At 56.2% G+C, this 16661-nt stretch overlaps 1 protein-coding gene across 4 annotated transcripts in view; it reads left to right on the top strand.

Moving 5' to 3' along the window:
• Positions 1-1311: 1311 nt before the first annotated feature.
• RAB40C (RAB40C, member RAS oncogene family) overlaps positions 1312-16661 on the top strand; it is a 29910-nt gene continuing 14560 nt past the window's right edge. Inside the window, exons 1-2 of one of the 4 annotated variants that reach the window (XM_024759414.1) lie at positions 1344-1474; positions 1905-2123. In XM_024759414.1, coding sequence (XP_024615182.1) covers positions 1982-2123 — 142 coding nt within the window. In that variant the 5' untranslated portion in view covers positions 1344-1474; positions 1905-1981. Of the gene's footprint in view, positions 1475-1638; positions 1652-1904; positions 2124-2248; positions 3373-16661 lie in introns of those variants that run through there. The other 3 variants (XM_024759415.1, XM_024759417.1, XM_024759416.1) reach the window with 3 other exon arrangements.

Here is a 16661-nt window from a genome sequence, read left to right on the forward strand (position 1 = left end):
ATTTCTGTGCGAGGGCTTTCTCTAGTTGCGGCAAGCGGGGGCCACTCTTCATTGCCCAGGCTCAGTAGTTGTGGCTCACTGGGCTACTTGCTCCGCGGCATGAGGGATCTTCCCAGACGAGGACTCGAACCTGTGTCCCCTGCATTGGCAGGCAGATTCTCAACCACTGCGCCACCAGGGAAGCCCCATGTGCCCTTTCTGTACACGCTGGGGGCCATGTCTGCTGTAAGCCATCATCCAGGGTTTGGCCACTCTGTGGATTACGAATGAGCAGGTGGCCTTGCCCATCCCTGGCCAGCCTCTGCTCTTGAATGTCCCTGAGGGCCAGGAGGATACCAGGAAAGCCTCTCCCTGAAGGCAGGTGAGAAAGGCCCAGGTGCTTGCTGCCCACCCAACAGAGGGACCAGCTCCTCAGGAAGCCTCCCCGGGCACCCCACCAAAGTGAAACAGCAGAGTCCACATGGCTCACTGCCCAATGAGGGTTATCTGCAGCTTGTGGGGGGTGGTCACTCGGTGTTGTGCCCTGCCCATGCAGGGGTCTGCTCTCTATGAAGACCACCTGCTGCTGGAGACACAGCCCAGGCTCAGTGATCCCTTGGGAGGAGTTCTTGCTGCCCTGTTTCTCGCCTGCTGGACAGATGTGCCAGCCCAGCTGTCCTTGGTGCAGCCCTCGGGGCCTGGTCACTATGATGATGTGCCTGTTCTCTCTGCACAAATCTGCTTTTTAGGGAGCCCCAACCCACACGTGGCCTCTCCCTAGCACGCACCCTCAGTGCCTCGTCCAGCTGAGTCTAGTGGCTCAGCTTGGACAATGTATCCTTTTGATTGATTTATTATTTTTAACAGCTTCATTGAAGCATATTTTACATATTATAAAATTCACCCATTTCAAGTGTGCAATTCAAGGATTTTTAATAGCTTTACCAACTAGTATAACCATCACCAATTTTAGAACATTTTCATCACCCCAAAGGGAAACAGGGTACCACTAAGCAGTTACTCACCATTTCCCCCTCCCCCAGGCGCTGGCAACCACTAATCCACTTTCTGGGGATTTGCCTATTCTGGAAGTTTCACATAAATGAAATGTAGCAGGCATCAGCACTTTATTCCTTTTTATGGATGAAAATCCATTGTGTGGATAGGCCACATTTTGTTTATACCCCCATGCATGAACGGAAGTCCCGCCTCCTCGGCCACTCCGAGCGCCGATTGGCCGCCTTCATCCCGCCACGCCCTGCCACGCCCTCGCCGCGCCCCCGCCGCGGGACAGCGGCTTCCGAGAGCGCTGTTCTGGGTGGGCCCCGCTGTTCTCTCCGGGGTCTCTGTGGGAGCAGCGGCCACAGCTTTCTAGGGGGTTCAGTATTGCTGGACCCAGCCGCGTCACCTCAACTCGGGGACAGCCACCATCCTGCTCCGTCTGCGGAAGGAAGGGGGCGTATGCAAACAACTTGGAGTTCCAAGTTCCTGATTGGTGAGCGTCTCGGAAGGGAGCGGGAAGCTCGGGGTGAGCAGGGCGGGCTTAAAGGGCTGTGATCGACGTGCGGACGGTCCAGTGGCTCTGGGAAGATCGGCAGCGGTGGCCAATGGCGAAGGGGAGGGGGCGGGCGAGGGCCGTGAGGAGGTGCGGGGGCAGTGGGCAGGGTTGCTGGTGAGTCTGGCATGCTCTGCTGGAAGCGACGGGGGCGGTAGTGCTGTGACGGACGTGCAGGCGGACCACTGTTTCTGGGAAAGCGGGAGGCGAAGGGCCAATGGCGACGGCTGGAAGGAGGGGCGGGGCGACGATGGGACGGGGCAACCGGAGGCTTCTCTGAGCTGCGTGGGAAGCGGTGGGGGCGGGGTATCTGTGATGGACGTGCGCACGGGCCAATGGCCGCGGGAATTACCCGCGTCGGCGCCCGCAGGTCAGTCGGAGGCCTCCGCCGCCGGGCTCCGCGGCGCAGTGGGCATGCGGGTGAGGCCCGCGCGCGCGTGAGCGACGATGGGGACGCAGGGCAGCCCGGTCAAGAGCTACGACTACCTGCTCAAGTTCCTGCTGGTGGGCGACAGCGACGTGGGCAAGGGTGAGATCCTGGAGAGCCTGCAGGACGGCGCGGCCGAGTCCCCGTACGCCTACAGTAATGGTAAGGCCGGCCGGCGGGCCGCTGCGCGCACCTGGCGCCGCCCGGCGACCTGCCGTCCGCCTGGTCTCGAGCCGGGGCCGGGCGGGGGCCGGGGGAGCAGCGACCCGAGCTCGCCGAGGCCCTCTGGGGCCCGCAGCGTCTTTGGGGGCGGAGATTTGGCCGCGGGCCTCCAGAGGAAGAAGGGCTTTTCTTTGGTCGCGGGTCCGCACCAGGTGTGCATACCTGGGTGTACTCAAAGGCAAGCCGTTGGCTCAGGGCTCAGAGCATCAATGCCTTGTGCTGGAGGAAGATAACCGTTCCTGACGGGATTAAATGTTCTCTCCAGATTTCTGGACGTGTGGCCAAAATACACAGCAAATACCCGTCACTGGCACCTGCCTGAGCTCTCCTCAGCTTCTGCAGTTGAAGGGGCCAATGCGGCCCTGTGGCCGGTACCCCTGCCCTGCGGCCCCTCCCAGGCTCACGGGCCCTCCCTCCCCGAGGACCTTCGTGCTCCTGGCTGGGCTGTCTTTCCTGACGAATTCTGCTTCTTGGCGTCCTCATTCTGCACACCCTTTGTGGCTTTGTGTCTTGGGCTGTTGTCGGTCCCGCCTGACCACCGCGAGCGGCGACTGTTTGCTAAACTGCTTGCCTGTAGCGGCCGAGAGTGTGGGCGCTGCTTTCCCACCCTTTCGTTTTAGGACTCGTTAGGGTCGTGGGGTTACCTGGGCTGGCCGAGCACCCTTCCTGCTGGGGGCTGTGCCGCCTCCCCGAGCACATGCTCCCAGCCCCAGCGAAGGACAGGAAAGCAGGGCCCTGGGTTCGTTTTAGGGGCGGGAGGGAAAGCAGGAGGTCTCCGGGGCTGAGCCAGCCCCTTCGCCACCACTGCCAGGTGTTCCTCCAGATGCAGATGGTGGGCGCTTGAGTTGCCTCCCCAGAGGTGCTGTTGCTTCCCGGAGCCCCGCGCCCAGGAAGCTGGCAGTGTGTGTCCGGCAGAGCATGAGGGCCTAGGCTCCATCAGGGCGGCAGCGGTTTCCCAGGACGTGATCACTGCTTCCGAGGGTCCTCTAGCCGGGTGCAGCGAGTGCTTGGGGACACACAGCCACAGGTGGAGAGGGGGACCCGCCTCCTGTCACCGCTGTCAGGGAGTGATGTGTTGCCGCACTTCCTGTGACACGTTGACCGAAGCAGGGCTGAGGCCTGCCTGAGGTGGTGGAGACGGAGGGACTCACAATGACCTGGGCCAGCGGGACGGCCGTCTGCCAGACCGGTGAGGAGAGCCCCCTCTTAGACAGTCCTTTCGGTCAGGGCATCAGCTCGCTCCCCTCGGGAGCTCTGATTTCCTTTCTCTTAATACCCAGTAGTGGTCTGAGGGGAGGGGTCTGTGCCCGCTTCAGGACTTGGCAGCGGTGGCGGCGGCGGCGTTGTCAAGGCTCCTGAGGGCCGGCCGCTGGCTAGTTAGGCTCAGAGCATGGGCAGCAGGAGTCTGCATGGTGGAAGCTGGCTGGAGGGAGGGCCAGGCTCTGGAAGCAGCTTCTCCCCAGGGCAGCGCCAGACTCTGCTCCATGCTGGTGGGCCCTTGGGGCGCCAGGCTAGTGTTGGCACAGAGGCAGCATTCCGGGTGCGCGCTGGAGCTCGGGAAGTGTTCTGCTGCCATGCTTGGGCCCTTCCCACTCTACCGAGGGCGGTGAACAGCCTCGGTTAAGGCAATTCCATTCTCCGTACCCTGGTTCCCAAGAGTCTTCACATGGAGGGTTGGGGGCCTACAGGAAAACACATCGTGGTTGATGTGCCCACGTCCTGGAAGGCTAGAGAGTGGGCATAACTCCATCCTCACTGTCCACTCCTCGGGGTCAGTGTTGGTGGGAGCTCGCCTCCTTTGAGCCCAGGGCGTGGGGGAAGGAAGGAAGGAAGGAGGTCTGATGGCCAGAGGATCAACGTGACTGTGACGGGTGTGCACAAAGCATGGCCAGTGTGGAGGTCTTCCCTGAACCTGTGGGGCCTGCTGGCTGTTTCTGTTTCTGGGACCCAGCGATGCTGTGTGCCTGCGCCCCAGCGTGCCAGTGCGTCACCATGTCCCTGGACAGTTCCAGGTGTTTCTCTGGCTGGAAGTTGGTTTCTGTCCTCAGTGAAGATCTAAGGGAAACTGCATCTTCAGACGCTCTCGTGCTGGACTGTGCACGCCTGGTGTTTTCTCCACTGCTTTGTCCCCAGTGCGAGCTTGAGAGCTGCACACAGGAGGTGCAGGGAGCAGCTTGGTGTGGCACCCCTGTGCTGATGGTCACCACGCAACCCCTCCCAGTCCCTTCTCTTTCTCTGTGCTTGCCTGGGTGCCGGTGTCTGGATCTCACCCATTTTTCTGGGTGGTTTTTTTGGGTTTGCCTTTCCTCTGGGAGGTGCGAGGTTCTGAGGTGAGGTGTGGGCCCAAATGTGATGTGTGCCAGGCACTCCTCATCCTTTCCTCCCCACCACCCTGGATGAGACACCAGTATCCTCCCATTTTATGGGTGAAGAACCGAGGCTCAGGCAGCGCTGGGCAGCTGGGCGCTGAGCTCCCCCAGTTAAAGTCTGGCTGCCAGGAGCCCGGCACTGTGGTTGCGGGGGTGACCCCTTCTCACCACTCACTCTTGGGCCCTTACCCTCGCCTCCACCCTGGGCCTGGGCCTGGCTCCTCTCTCTGATGACCACAACCCTCCCCTCCAGCGCTTCCTGTCCTCAGTGCATCCCAAGCTGAGCTCTTTCTTTTCTCCCTGCACTTTCTTGCCCTCCTGGCATCTCTGTCCCAGGTCCTGGGGCCCCTCCCTCTGCTCTGGGGCCTGGGACCAGGCACCAAGGCCCATTTGTTCTAACTTCACTGCAGTGCTCCTGCTCTGCCTGCCTCTCTCCTGGGTGTGCCAGCAGAGCAGAGTCCCAAGAGTGCCCAGGGTCAGCCACTAACCCGGACAGCAAACCACCAGTTTCCAGAGAAGTTTCTGGAAGCCAGACAGGGTCACACGTAGACCCATCTGCACGCCTGGCGAGATTCCTCTAGTCTGCCCCTTTGTGGGAGGTACTCACATGCTACATGTGGTGTAAAGACCAACCTACCCTACCCAAGAGGATGGCAGGCTTTGAGGGATGGATTTTGGTACCTGCTTTGGATTATGCTAGTTACGTTGATTTGTAATTTGGGTAGGCATGGCTTTTGCTAGATTTTCAGGTAATAGTTAAGTGTGTAGCTAGAATATTTTCAGTTTTAGAAAGCCTTTCCCCAGCTTTCAGCACATGCCGTAAGTTTGAGCAGAGGACAGCGAAGGCTTCAGTGGCAGGCGCGGGCAGGGCAGAGCTGGTCTCCCTCGAGGGGTTGCGTGGTCCTAGCAACACTGCTGTGTTGTGTCGTGCACACATGATATCATTGTTTCCATCAGCAAGAGTGTTTGTGGCTTGGATGATGAACCAGGTAGAAGTGTGTTTCAGGAAGGAAATCCTAAGAGGGGGTGGGGAAGCAGGTGGGAAGGGTCCTGGGGCACTTTTGGCTCCTGTTCTCTTTGAATTGGAATTGGCAAGGTGCATGGTGGCTGGTCCGTGAAGAGCTGGCCACTTACCTGGTCTGGGCCTGGGCGGGGGAGGAGGAGGAGGAGGCAGGGTTGCAGCCAGGCCGGGGAGCGGGGAGTATCTAGTGTGGGGACACGCCGCTTACAGGGTGTCGTGGGGCCTGGGGCCACATCAGTCAGGACGTCGTCCATCAGGCACTTGGAGAAAGTGGGGAAGGTCTCAGTGTCCGGCACCCTTGCTTGGAGTGAGCTGCAAAAGGAATGCGCGAAGGGAGAGAGAGATGGCGGGTAGGCCTGGATTTACTGCCCTGGGCACTTGGGAGAAGGGCGTTGGGACTGAGTGCAGGCATCAGAGACCGAGATGGGGCCGTCTGCGCCAAAACCGGGTGTGCGGGGTCACCCTTAGTGTGGGAAGGTGGGCCGTTTAAGTCCTTTGGGAATGAGCTGGGAAATAAAAGTGAATAAAGTGAACTTGAACTCTGAGGGTAAGGTGGTAACCTAGGTTTTCCGGTCATGACTGGGGTCTGATAGTGACGGACAGACTCCGGTGTCCACAGTGCTGCACGATTTTCTTCTGCGGAGGTCAGAATGTCCAGGACCTCGTTGGCTGTGGACAAATGTATTTCAGAAGGTAGAGGAGGGACAGGGGAACAGAGGTAACGGGGTAAACTGATGCTGATGGAGGCGGTGGGGCGTGATCAGGCAGCCTCGGCTCTTCACGGCCCTTTGGCTAGAACGCAGAAGAGGGAAGCTGTTCACACAGGAAGAGGGCTGCTTGGCAGACAGGCTTCCAGAATCGTGAGGAGGGAAGGAAAGTGAGGAGGAGTCTAACCAAGGTTTAGCCAAGGAGTGCAGAGGGTGTGGTGTCAGGAGGCCAGCATACAGAGAGGAAGCCCCCATCCCCAGAGAGGAAGAACAGAGTGGAGAAGGCCCGAGCCCTGGACATGGACCGGCTCTCTACAGGCAGCCAGGTGCCAGGTCTGGGCGAGGGAGTCAGTGTCACCCCGGGGCAAAGGTCTTGGCTGGTGATAAACACATTTGTGAGCCCGGGAGGCCACCCGGTGTGTTCTGTGAATCGGAGCACAGCACTGTGGTCCCTGGGGTTGGGCAGATGCGCTGGGACTGAAGCGGTTCTTGAGGGAGTAAGCTGAGCTGTCGCCGGCCTGCACCTTCCCAGGCAGTGGTTGTCCATCACCTGGGCAGAGGTAGGGTGGGTGCCTACAGATGAGGTCTGTTGCGACATCTTGCTGGGAGGGCTGATAACAGGGACATAAGATGCTTTGTGCAGCCTTGGAACACGGAGATGTCTAACAGGGTGCTGAGGGTCTGTGTTTAGGTCCAGAAGCCACCACGGAGGATTTGGGAGCTCCAACTCGGCAGCAGCGTTGCCTGGCCACTTTGCCCACCTGCTGCTGTTGGCCATTGCCTCCTAAGCCCTGGGCTGGTGTGGCTTATAGCAGTCCCCTAGTTTTAGCCAGTTGTTTTGCATTGATCTCTGCTTTCCCTTGTTTAGGCCTCTCTCTCTTCCTGGGTCCGATGTTGTTGGTCCTCAAACTGCTGGAGTGTGTTGGGAGCTGAGTCTGATTTTCCTGCTGATGTAGTTGGGGCAGGAGGAGGTGTGTCCCTGAGCACGGGCTCCGGTGCGGCATGGCCGGCAGAGGCCCCTTTCAGCGCGGCCCATGCTCACTGGCTCACACATGCACAGGCACACGCATGCGCAGGCACACACATGCGCACAGTTTTGCGCACACGGCTTGGGTCCCAGTCGGCAGCGATGAGGCCCCTCAACAGGTAGGAACAGCTTGATTGTGTTGTCATTGCTGGGAGTATCTTCCATACTTCAAGTCACTTGGCAACACGTAGAGCCTTCAGAGAGGAGGTCCTGGTGAAGAATACATGGAAGATGTTTAACCTTAAAATCCAGCAGGATGGAACATTCACCCAGGAGCTCCTCATAGAGCAAGTCTGATGGCGCTTGCCATCTTGCCGGGGGACTCAGCAGCCTGTGTCCGAAGCTGTGAGACACTTCCCTTTCCACCAAGTGATCAAGAGCCTATCCTAGGGAACATAAGGGGACACAAGTGGAGAAAAGCAAGGCTTTTTTTTTTTTTTTGCGGTACACGGGCCTCTCACTGTTGTGGCCTCTCCCGCTGCAGAGCACAGGCTCTGGATGTGCAGGCTCAGCGGCCATGGCTCACGGGCCCAGCCGCTCCGCGGCATGTGGGATCTAGAAAAACTTGAAGCAGCCCAGGGGTCTGGCAGGGGACATATGGTATATCTGTAGAGTGAGATATTATAGGGCCTTTAAAAATGCTGGTTTGGAACAATATTTAATGAATATTCAATGATATGGGGAAATCTCTCTGTTATCTTGTTAAGTGGGGAAAAAAAGCATGTCGAATTACATAGTGTATAAATGTATGTAAGATGAAGAACAGAATCGTCGAGTGAAATCTAGGAGAATGTTAATGGTAACCTTTGAGTTTTGGGGTTATGAGTAGTTGTGTTTGTTTGTTTTTATAATGTTCCGTGTTTCGCCAGGTGTTGTGTGCGAAGTGTGCTTGCTTTTTATGGACGGCAGAAAGCTTTTGCTTTGGTTTGGTCTGGTGTGGTTTTTAAGGCATTGAGGAAACCAGCCCACAAACCGCCCTCAAGCTGCTCCCCATCCCATGTGCCAGCATACAAGGACGTCTTGAATTGTATGAGGTGCCTCTGTGTCCTCTCTGTTCCTGAGCAGCCCTGGCGGCAGGCTGGCACATGCACCCGTCGTGCCGACCCGTCTGGAGAAGGGCAGGTGCTGGAGCCAGCAGATCGTCCTTGTCCGTAGAACGTCCGCGTGGTCAGCACATTAAATGTGATTCTCTCGTGCCCTTTCGGGTCCCCACTGGCCTGCTTCTTGTGCCTCTATGTTCCTTTTGCCAGCACTTCCTGTAAGTGGAACCATACAGCACAGCCTTTCTCATCTGCTCCTTCAGCTCAGCAAGTCCATTCACATTCGCATACTGCAGCGAGTGCCGTCCTATCCCTGGTGGCACTCCTGTGCACACAGGCACCCGGTTTGTTTGTCCATTTACCTATCAGTACGGTTTGGGTTTCCTGATTTTGGCTACTGTGAATGATGCTGCTATGAACATTCTTGTACAAATCCTTTAAAATTAAAAAAAATATTTTTTGTGTGGTGAAATACACATTTATCATGTTGGCCCTTTTGTAAGTGTCTGGTTCAGTGACATGAGACATTCAAATGCACAAATCCTCATGTGTACGTGTCTCTGGGAATGGGGTTGCTGGCCATGTGTGTGTCTGCTTCCCGTACAGGGAGTGGTCAGACTGGGTCCTGAAGTGACCTTTCATTTTGAGTCCCTACCGGCAACACGTAGAGTTCTGTGGCTCTACATCTTGGCCAGCCTCGGCTGTTGTCAGCCTCTTTCCCTTTTAATCAGCTTTATTGAGGTGTAATTTATGTAACCCAGAACCTGTATCTATGTAAGGCCTGCAGTTCAGTGGCTGTGCTGACAGGTGCACTCACCTGAGAAGCCATCACCTCCCTCCACTCTTTGCAGACTACACCCCCTACCCCAGACCTGGCCACCGCTGACCTTTACATCACAGACTGGTTTGCATTTCTGGTGTTTTCCTATGAGCGGAACCACACGGTGTATCGTTGTGTGTGGCTTCTTTCTTTCCCCGTGTCGTGTGGGTTTCGGCCACGTCGCTGTGTGTAGTTGTGGTTCATGCCTCCTTTGTGTGCAGCGTTCCACGCGTGAGGACGGCAGTGTATTCATCTACTCTGCACATGGGCTTTGGGAGACTTTCCGTGTTTGGGTCACTCTGAGTAGTGCTGCTGTGAAAATTCTCACACGTGTTTTTGGTGAGTGAGTGTCTGTGTTTCTGTATGGGAAGCAGTGAAGGGTGGGATTGCTGGGCTGCAGGTGCAGCCTTAGTAGATACCACCCAGTGGTCCAGAGCAGTTAAGCAGTTTCTATCCCATCAGGAGGGTATGAGAGTTGTGTTCGCTCTATATCCTGCTTCCGTCCTCGCCATGCTGAGGGCCATACAGCATTCCATCCTGTGGATCACCTCCTGTTAAATCCTCCCAATGGGTGGATTTTTAGCCTGTATTGAGTCTGTTTATAATAGAAAACGATGCTGAGGTGAATACCGTCGGTTACTGGTACCCTGGGACGTTCCCTCTCTGTTGCTGCTGTACCTCGTCATCTTACTGTTCTGTAGGTGTAGTGATCGGTCACAGTGTAGGACCACGGTCCCTGTTCCTTTGCTGGCTGTGAACAGAGGGCTGTCCCAGCTTCTCAGGGTCACCTGCACTCTTCACCATGTTCCCCTCCTCCACCTTCAAAGCCAGGTCAGCCCTCCTTGCGTCTCATCTGTCAGACTCGCCGGCAAAGGGTCCCCACTCTGAGGGCTCCAGATGACATTGGGCCCACCCGGGTAACCAAGGGTCCTCTCCCTTCTTGAGACCCATAACCCATCACATCTGCAAAGCCCCTCTGCCCTGTGGGAAGCATGTCCCCAGGTTCCAGGGACTAGGACTCTCCCACCACAGCCTGATGAAAGGTTCTTTTTGTTATTTTGTGTTGGTAGGGTTTTACAGGCTGGTCGGAGGAGTGCACATTTGCATTTCTGCGAGATGCTGCCAGGATTAGTTAACTGCTGTGGACTGAACATGTGTCCCCCCAAATTCACACACTTACACCTGACTTTCAAGTGGTGGTCTTAGGAGGTGGGGCCTTCAGGAGGTGATCAGGTCAGGAGGGCGCGTTATTGTCCTTGTAAAAGAGACCCTGGAGAGTTCCCTCACCCCCTCTGCCCCTGAGGACACAGCGGGAAGCCGCCCCACCAGGCACAGAATCTGCAGCCACTGTGGTCTTGGACTCCCAGTCTCCAGACAGTGGGAGATAAATGTCTGCTGTTTGGAAGTCCCAGTCTGTGGAATTCAACCCAACCAAGAAATACCACAAACTGAGTGGCCTAAAACAGCACCTACTTATTAGCGCCCAGTTCCTGTGGGTCAGGAATCTGGGCATGGCTTGGCCGGGCCTCACAGGGCCTCTGTCTCTCACAGGCTGTGCTCAGGTGTGGGCTGGGGCGGAATCCCTTCTGAGCTTATGTGGTTGTTGGCAGCAGCTGGCCACCCTCCTTCCTGGCCATGGGCCTCTCCCCGGCACGGCTTGCTTCACGGAGCAGCAGGGCAGTCCCGTGCAATGTGATCACGGAGGGGATGTCGTCACTCAGCCCTATTCCAAGGGTCAGAAGCCAGTCTCAGATCCCACTACCCTCGGGAGAGGCATGTTTGGGGTGGGAGTGCCGGGAGGTGGGACCTGTGCCCACCTGCTAGTGCCCACACACTGTTCTGAGACCCTCCTCTGTCTCCACGCACACCGTGGTGCGAGGTGTGTGGCCTTGACAGAGGCCTGTGCTGTGGCCTCCCCCTTGGGGGGATGCATAAAGGATGGTCAGGCATGTCCAGGAGGACCGCTTAGCCTAGGGCTGCCTGCACGGCAGTGTGTGGGTCCCAGACACTCCTGTGTGTCTGCCTGCGTCACTGGAAGTTTTTTCTCGTTCCAAGAGGACCTAGACATTTTTTTGTTTTTGTCTGTCTCTGGGAACTTGGCGAGACCTTATTTTCCCTCCCTAAGGAGTAACACTAAGAACAGCGGCTGCCTGTCTTGAGTTTGGGAGCAGCGCCCTGACGCTGTGCGTTGGCTTCGTGTTGGAAATGCATGGGGAGCCTGACTGGGTCCAGGAGGCGAGGTCTGGGAGCTCTACTGGAAGACCAACTCCTCCAGCGTGGGGACTGAGCTGCGTCTGCAGCGCCCCCGTGAAACCGCGGGCTCCCCTGCTGCCTGCAAGGGCGTGTGCTTGGGGCCACGCTGCCCGGGAGCTGCGTGCCAGTTTCAGGTGCTGGATTTAATACTGCAGAGGAAGGCATTGATTAACATTTTCTCTTTCATTCCTAACTCAGTCTTTTATCACTCAGTTTTTGTTCTTTGTTATGAATTTTTAACAAGTTGTCCTGTGGCTTTTCATGTTGTTGGAAAGTAGCTGGATGGTTAGGCACTTAGTGTTGACTGAACAGACATAAAGACAGAAGAGAGGTTGGGGGATGTGCTGTGTGGTGGGATGTCCCTCCTTGCCATTCCCTGCAGGTGGGTCTGAGTTGAGCCTGGACAGGTATGTGGGAAATGCCTCCACCCAGGGTCACTCAGGCTGTGCCTAGTGGTCTTCATTCTCACTGGCTCCTGCTCCCTAGGAGTGATGGACAACTAGGCTTTGAAACATCTGCAGTCTTGGTTTGTACACACAAGCTGAAGCTGCGAACTAACTTGGTTTGTTCCCTTTGCCCTGATTACCTTGTAATTTCCTAGGGGTGGAGTGAAGATGAATTTTCTAGGGGTCTTTTGTTCTGAGTTGATGCCAACAGATGTGGAAAGTGTGACTCCTGAGGGAGGACCAGCCATGCGGGAGAAAAGGAGCCCAAGGAACGTGGCTTCTGCACCAGGTCAGGTTGTCCTTGACAGGCTGGAGCCGTGGCTGTGGATGCCCCACTCAGATGGAAACACCCCATGCCCGAATGTGGGAGGCTGCAAAGACAGGGGTGTGTCCTGCTGGTCAGTGCCACCCAGCGCTCAGCCTTCCTCCTGTGTGTCCCTGTCTCAGGGGGCCTGTGGGGGTGCCCGGTAGACTCCCCAAATCACTAGGATGTGAGCAGCTGTCAAGATGAGACTTGAGGAATTCCCTGGTGACTCAGTGGTTAAGAATCCACCTGCCAATGCAGGGTTCGAGCCCTGGTCCGGGAAGATCCCACATGCTGCGGAGCAACTAAGCCCATGCGCCGCAACTACTGAACCTGCGCTCTAGAGCCCATGAGTCACAACTGCTGAGCCCACGTGCCACAACTCCTGAAGCCCGCACGCCTAGAGCCCGTGCTCCGCAGCAAGAGAAACCACTGCAATGAAAAGCCTGCACACCACAATGAAGAGTAGCCCCCGTTCTCCGCAACTAGAGAAAGCCTGCACACAGCAACGAAGACCCAACACAGCCAAACAAACTAAATAAATAAATAAAAGAAAGAAAATATTTGTTAAAAATCTTTTTAAAAAAAGATGAAACTTGAGTGACCTTTTTGGTAGCCTTCTTCCTTCTGCCTCCCCCGTCTCTTGAGTCTGTGCTCTGAAGCACCTCTTGCACAGGCGGCAGCATCAGCAGCCAGGCAGTTACAGTGCTCCTGCCTCTCCAGCCTGTCACGTTTTCCCAGAGCTGGTGAGCTGCTTGGTGCTTAGCTCCTCCCTGCTGGGTGCAAGGCCAGCGATGCAGAAATGGGGTAGGAGGCCAGCAGGACCAGTGCTCTGCAGCATCCCCTTTACTGTCCTGAAAAGGAGTGAAGTTAGTAGATCATCTGTTCTACCCACACTAGGAACTAAAACACACACATACGTATACATACTTCGGTAATGTAAAGGAGGAAGAAAGGGGTGCAGTGGGATGTCATAAGATCGTTTGTGGTTAAGCAAGTCAGTGCTTGGGGACAGTTGTACTAGATGCTGAGAAAGTGACGAGGAAAATGTACCTGATATAGGTATTACTGTGGGTGATGTGATTTTTTTTTCCAAAATGGTGAACAATTCTCGTTAAAATTCTGAACAAACAAGACACAGTCTCCTGTGATTCACAAGGTGGAAGCATCCCTGCAAAACGTGGTGTGAGGGTGGGGCCCACACGTTGTGCGGTGCGGGTCAGGGTCTCGGCACAGAGTGAGAGCCACCGGTGCTGCGCCGTGAATACCCAGCCGGTAGGGACGCGTCGGTGGGAATCTGAATGCTCAGGCTGCAGGCCCTGGCCGGGTGCTGCCCGAGACAGCTGGGTGCCTGGTGGACAGTAGAAGTTTAAAAAGCCTCTTGTGTCAAGTGAATTGCACTCCTTTCAGAAACCCCATGAAACAGTAGGAAGACCTTCTTAACAACTCGTGAACACCTCAGGTGACAGGGGCTGACAGTCTGGGAGGGGCAGAGAGCTGAAGCCTGGGCTGTGAGGAGCCAGCAGGGACCCCCGAGCCAGGGGCCAAGTGGCTGCGCAGCCCCCAGTGGGGACACAGGAGGTCTACTCTGGCCCCTGGTGGCCTCCGAGCCCTGTGTCCATCAAGGGAGTGTCTACAGTCCTAGAGCCTGAGGCCTGGTCACCTGGGAACCCCTCCTCGTGTGTGAGGTGCCTCCGCCCCCTTGCGCACCGGGCAGCTGCCCCAGCTCCTGAGAGCTGGTTTGTGTTCTCAGCAGTCATGCCTGTGCTGTACAAGGTGTTAGATGCTTTCCGTGAAACCTCTGTTCCTCACGTTCTCAAGCACGGGTGGGGTGAGGTGAGGGACAGGTGATGGAAGTTCTGCAACAGCAGATACTGAGACCTAAGAGCTGTCAGAGCTGGTTCAGCCGTGGAGTCTGGCTGGCACCATCCTTGCCCACAGGAGGTGCTGCCTCTTCGGGCAGGCCTCCCTTTGGACTTGCTTTGTCAGTATTTTCTATGAATTTATAAAGCACACCGTACATTTTTATCCAGATTTGGGAGGTGGGCAGGTGAGAGGCAGAGCAAGCGTGAAAAATATACGTGAGTTTTTTTGTTTTATTTTTTTTTATTTTTTGGCTGCACCGCACAGCATGTGGGATCTCATCAGTTCCCCCACCAGGGATCAAACCCTCGCCCCCTGAAGCGGAAGTACAGGGTCCTAACCACTGGACCATCAGGGAAGTCCCCTACTTGAGTTGTTGTTTTTTTTTTTTTTTTTGCGGGTACGCAGGCCTCTCACTGTTGTGGCCTCTCCCGCTGCAGAGCACAGGCTCCGGACGCGCAGGCTCAGCGGCCATGGCTCATGGGCCTAGCTGCTCCGCGGCATGTGGGATCTTCCCGGACTGGGGCACGAACCTGTGTCCCCTGCATCAGCAGGTGGACTCTCAACCACTGTGCCACCAGGGAAGCCCCCTACTTGAGATTTTTTTTACCTCTGAGGGAGCATGTCAGCCTGAGGGCTGTCCGTGTTTTCTGCACGGCCAGCTCCCCGGCCATTCTCAGCTGGACACTGCCGTCTGCTGTGGGGACCTGCCGTCCACTGCCCTCAGTCCCCTCACAAGGCTGCTCAGCCTTTCTGGGGGTGCCAGTGCCGTGCTGTAGGGAGGGCTCCTGGGCGGGAGTCTCACTGGTTTAGTGGCCCATTCCCTGGGAACCCTGTTCTCCGGGAGCCCTCTGACCCAGCTGGTGGACTGTGGGAGGTGCGGGGGGGCGTGCTGGGAGGAGAGCAGAGCTGATCCCTCATGGTGCCTGCTCCTGGCTCTGAGTGCCTGTCCCCACAGGTCTCTCTTGGGCATTTGGCAGAGCTTTGAGCAGAGCCCCTGGAGGGTGGGGACTGGTCATCCTTTCTGAAGTTGAAGTCGTGAGTAAGGGGTCGGTTGGGCGCAGGCGGTGGGTGGGCAAGGTGCCCAGCTGTGCAAGCCTCACGGTGTGCAGAGGCTGGCCTCCTCCCCAGAGGCGGGCAAGGGCAGCAGCCCCGCTCCCTGTGCCCTGCTTCCTCCTGGGCCCTTCCTGGGCGCCCGCTCCTTCCTGCAGCTCCAGGCTGGGCCTTTGGGCCATGGTGCCACCTCGATCGGGGTCCTTTCATGGGGGCTGCCCTTGGCAGAGGATGTCCAGTCCCCATGGCCAGAACCTGTTGGGCTGGTCCAGCACATGGAGGTGACATTGCGTAGAGGATGGGCATCCCCATCCACAGCCTTCCTGGAGGTTGTGGTTTCCAACACTGTCCTCGTGGGGCCCAGCTCTCACAGCAGCTGTAGAGCCAGGACTGAAAGGAGGGTGTCCTGGGCCAAATCTGAGCTTCCTGTTTGACAGAGAATTCCAAGAGTTTCCACCCAAAGAAGTGGGTTATCAGCAGATAATTGGGGGGAGGGGTGGATGCAGAGGAAGGACAGTGGAGACGGGCCTGAGTTCTATTCCTCCCTGAAGAGTGTTTCTTTAGCTTGAGAATATGTGCAGGAGAATCTTCTTTCACTTAAAAAAAAAAAAATGTGGCAAAATATACACAACATAAAATTTACCATTTTAAATATTTTTGGGTGTATAGTTCAGTGGCACCCCCATCAGCTCCAGAACTTTCTTATCTTCCCAACTGAAACTGTCCCCACTAAGCACTAACTCCCCACCCCCTCCTCCAGCCCCTGGCGACCTCTATCTACTTCTGTCTCTGAATCTGATGCTCTAGGGCCCTCGTAGAAGGGATCATACAGGATTTGCCCTTTTGTGTAGGGCTTATTTTACCAAGCATAATGTCTTTAAGGTTCATCCATGTTGTAGCATGTGTCAGACTTTCCCTCCTTTTTATTTTTTTATTATTTTTAAAAATTATTTTTATTTTTGGCTGCATTGGGTCTTCGTTGCTGTGCACGGGCTTCCTCTAGTTGCATCAAGTGGGGTCCACTCTTTGTTGTGGCGCATGGGCTTCTCATTGCAGCGTGTGGGCTTCTCATTGCAGTGGCTTCTCTTGTTGCAGAGCACAGGCTCTAGGAGCGTGGGCTTCAGTAGTTGCAGCACTCGGGCTCGGTAGTTGCAGCATGCGGGCCCTAGAGTGCACGGGCTTCAGTAGGTGCAGCGTGTGGGTTCTAGGGTGCGTGGGCTTCAGTAGTTGTGGTGCGCAGGCTCTAGAGCGTGGGCTCAGTAGTTGTGGTGCACAGGCTCAGTAGTTGTGGCACACAGACTTAGTTGCTCTGCGGCATGTGGGATCTTCCCAGACCAGGGATCAAACCCATGTTCCCCCTGCATTGGCAAGCAGATGCTTAACCACTGTGCCACCAGGGAAGTCCCTTTTCTTCCTTTTTTTTTTTTTTTTTTTTTTTTTGCGGTACATGGGCCTCTCACTGTTGTGCCTCTCCCATTGCGGAGCACAGGCTCCGGACTCGCAGGCTCAGCGGCCATGGCTCATGGGCCTAGACGCTCCGCGGCATGTGGGATCTTCCCAGACCCGGTCACAAAC

This window comes from Neophocaena asiaeorientalis, unplaced genomic scaffold (assembly GCF_003031525.2).
Source record: "Neophocaena asiaeorientalis asiaeorientalis breed wild unplaced genomic scaffold, Neophocaena_asiaeorientalis_V1.1 scaffold254, whole genome shotgun sequence".
Taxonomy (NCBI): Eukaryota; Metazoa; Chordata; class Mammalia; order Artiodactyla; family Phocoenidae; genus Neophocaena; species Neophocaena asiaeorientalis.